This window comes from Pinus tabuliformis, chromosome 4_1, assembly GCF_031772625.1.
Source record: "Pinus tabuliformis cultivar Carrire ecotype Pingquan chromosome 4_1, CPIR1, whole genome shotgun sequence".
In the NCBI taxonomy this organism is placed as follows: Eukaryota; Viridiplantae; Streptophyta; class Pinopsida; order Pinales; family Pinaceae; genus Pinus; species Pinus tabuliformis.
The window spans coordinates 855,316,936-855,319,049 of NC_142303.1; the positions used below are offsets into that span (position 1 = coordinate 855,316,936).

At 44.4% G+C, this 2,114-nt stretch overlaps 1 protein-coding gene across 1 annotated transcript; it reads right to left on the bottom strand.

Annotated features, from left to right (window-relative positions):
* Window positions 1–1,042: 1,042 nt before the first annotated feature.
* Window positions 1,043–1,723, bottom strand: LOC149178907 (uncharacterized). The gene is made up of 3 exons (XM_089422277.1): window positions 1,540–1,723; window positions 1,382–1,450; window positions 1,043–1,269 (listed from the first exon to the last, which is right to left on the bottom strand). Exons 1-3 carry the CDS (start codon window positions 1,721–1,723, stop codon window positions 1,121–1,123), a joined length of 402 nt encoding a protein of 133 aa, XP_089278403.1. The 3' UTR covers window positions 1,043–1,120.
* Between the last annotated feature and the right edge of the window lie 391 nt (window positions 1,724–2,114).

Here is a 2,114-nt window from a genome sequence, read left to right on the forward strand (position 1 = left end):
GAAATAAAATTATTTCTTAGACCCGAGATGTATACTATCTAGTAGACTCGATTGTCCACTATATGTAGTAGGGCAAACCAAGAAAAATAGTTTTGCTGTAAAGGAATTTATTTTACAAGATAACCGAAATTTTTAGAACCTGCATACAGGATGAGAAAGAAATATCCTCAGGCTAACAGTGAAAACTAAACAAATGTTCAATGGAACCCTAAGCAGCTGTATAAGGGTAATTGAGGCAACATAGACTAGCCTGAAATAGAGCGAGTGCTGCGCCAGTATTTTCCAAGTAGAAACAAATTCTTAGGTTAAAATCATGACTTCTGTAATTGTCATAAGTATTCAAAGTGGGATAACCCTCATGCCTAGCCATGAAGATGCTTTTATTTATAAACCAGGAAACTCTACATGCTTCCGTGACAGTGTTGGTAAATACTGTAAAGATGAGCTAAGTGAGAAGTGTGGCGGCTGGAGACCGCCCTTACCTAGACCAGCAGAGGAAAGACCCTAGGAAGCTGGCAGTTGAGAGAGGAGGAGTCGTAGTTTTGGGTGGGGTTACAAACTCACCATCCTGACCTCGCCACGTCGTGCCAAACTCAGAACCACATAGTTTTGAAAAGGAATAGGAAGGATTACAGGACGTGTGGAAGAGCCTGACTCAGGCCAGCGCAAAAACGGAAAGAAAACAACAAGATTACATGCAAACCAAAATACAGAATGAATATTTAATACCATAAAGCTGTGCATTCAACCATATCATTAATAGAGAGAAAAACTTGAAGATAAGCTGTGCGGGAAAAAAAAAATGAAGATCATAGATTAGAGAGTTTGAAAGTTCCTGAATAGGGATGTCATGGAACAGAATTCCCCTGTGAGGTTAAAAACAATAGGAAAACTCTGCCAACAGAAATAATACATCTTTCTCATAAAAAGGGTGGTCCTGTAGAACTAAACAACTCATGTATTGTGCAGAAAATTGTATATACAAACATAGGGACGGACAGAGAACTGTAGTCGACCCCAAAATCTAGTGATTAATTTACATAAGATGTTACAGTACAAACTAGAGCTTGGGCAGGGCAGATTACCCTCCAAATCCCTTGCTCAATAAGTTATAAAAGTCTCAGAGCCTTCGAGGCAGAACAAAAGATCTCTGGAGTAGCATGCAGAGCCACAACCGGAGAGTTTCCATACCTGGAGCTCCGCTCTGGGTAGAGATGGGGTTACTCCCTAGCCATGGCAAGGCCACCGAGTCAAGGTAGGTGTCCATGCCTTAGCAAATGCAACCATAAAACAAAAATTAAACCTCGGAACAAGCTATGCCGCCTACAGCAGCAACTATTTAGAGAAATATAAGCTTAGTTTTCCTTGTCGAGGAACTTACCCGCTAGGGCCGACTGGTATGTGCGTAACACCATCTCAAGGTTGCAGGCTGCTTCCATAACAAGTCTACCTGTGAGTGTAAAGCCCAGTGTCATCAAGAGACACTCTTAAGCCATGAAACAAAGAACACAAAGTTTAAGTGGTGTAAGGCGACCATACCTCTGTGCGTCATTAACTGGGGCATTGAGGATCGATCCACTAGTGTCCAGGCAAGATCTGTGCTAGTTCTCGGTTCTGAGCGCACAGGTGGAGCCAAACGGAACCTCGGAGAGAAAGCAACAGCGAAACAAATGAGCCAACTCCGAAACCGCCGACAGTATAGCTTGGCGGCCTGCGAAAACATACTGCCCCTTCACCGTTGGATTGAGTGATGCGATCCCCACTATCACGCCCCCAGGCCTACGGTAGTCTTCTAACCGTGTCCAGCGAGGTGCGGCACCACCGTACACTTTCTTTTTAACAATACTCGTGCACATGGACTACGCCTTTCCACATTAACATACTTGTTGGCATTATGATTCAGGTGTTGTCCTTGATGGCAAACCCATTCAGGTGATAAATCAAGAAGGACGCAGGAAATATGTTCAGCAAGTGCCTCCCCGCAGGTATACCATACAGAACCCGCGTCCAGGGACGCAGGCCAGCCGTTCAGGAGGTGCGTCCGCCCAGTGCACACATTTCAAGGCAGAGAAAAGCACGTGGGGGTTTCTTATGTGGTATCTAGCCGACGGTTT

Excerpts from the sequence above, each read along its gene's own strand:
- LOC149178907 (XM_089422277.1), bottom strand. The coding sequence starts at position 1,723 with ATGTTTTCGCAGGCCGCCAAGCTATACTGTCGGCGGTTTCGGAGTTGG. Across the intron at positions 1,451-1,539 it reads CCAGTTAATGACGCACAGAG|GTAGACTTGTTATGGAAGCA; the intron begins GTATGGTCGCCT and ends TTACACTCACAG. Across the intron at positions 1,270-1,381 it reads ATACCAGTCGGCCCTAGCGG|GCATGGACACCTACCTTGAC; the intron begins GTAAGTTCCTCG and ends GCATTTGCTAAG.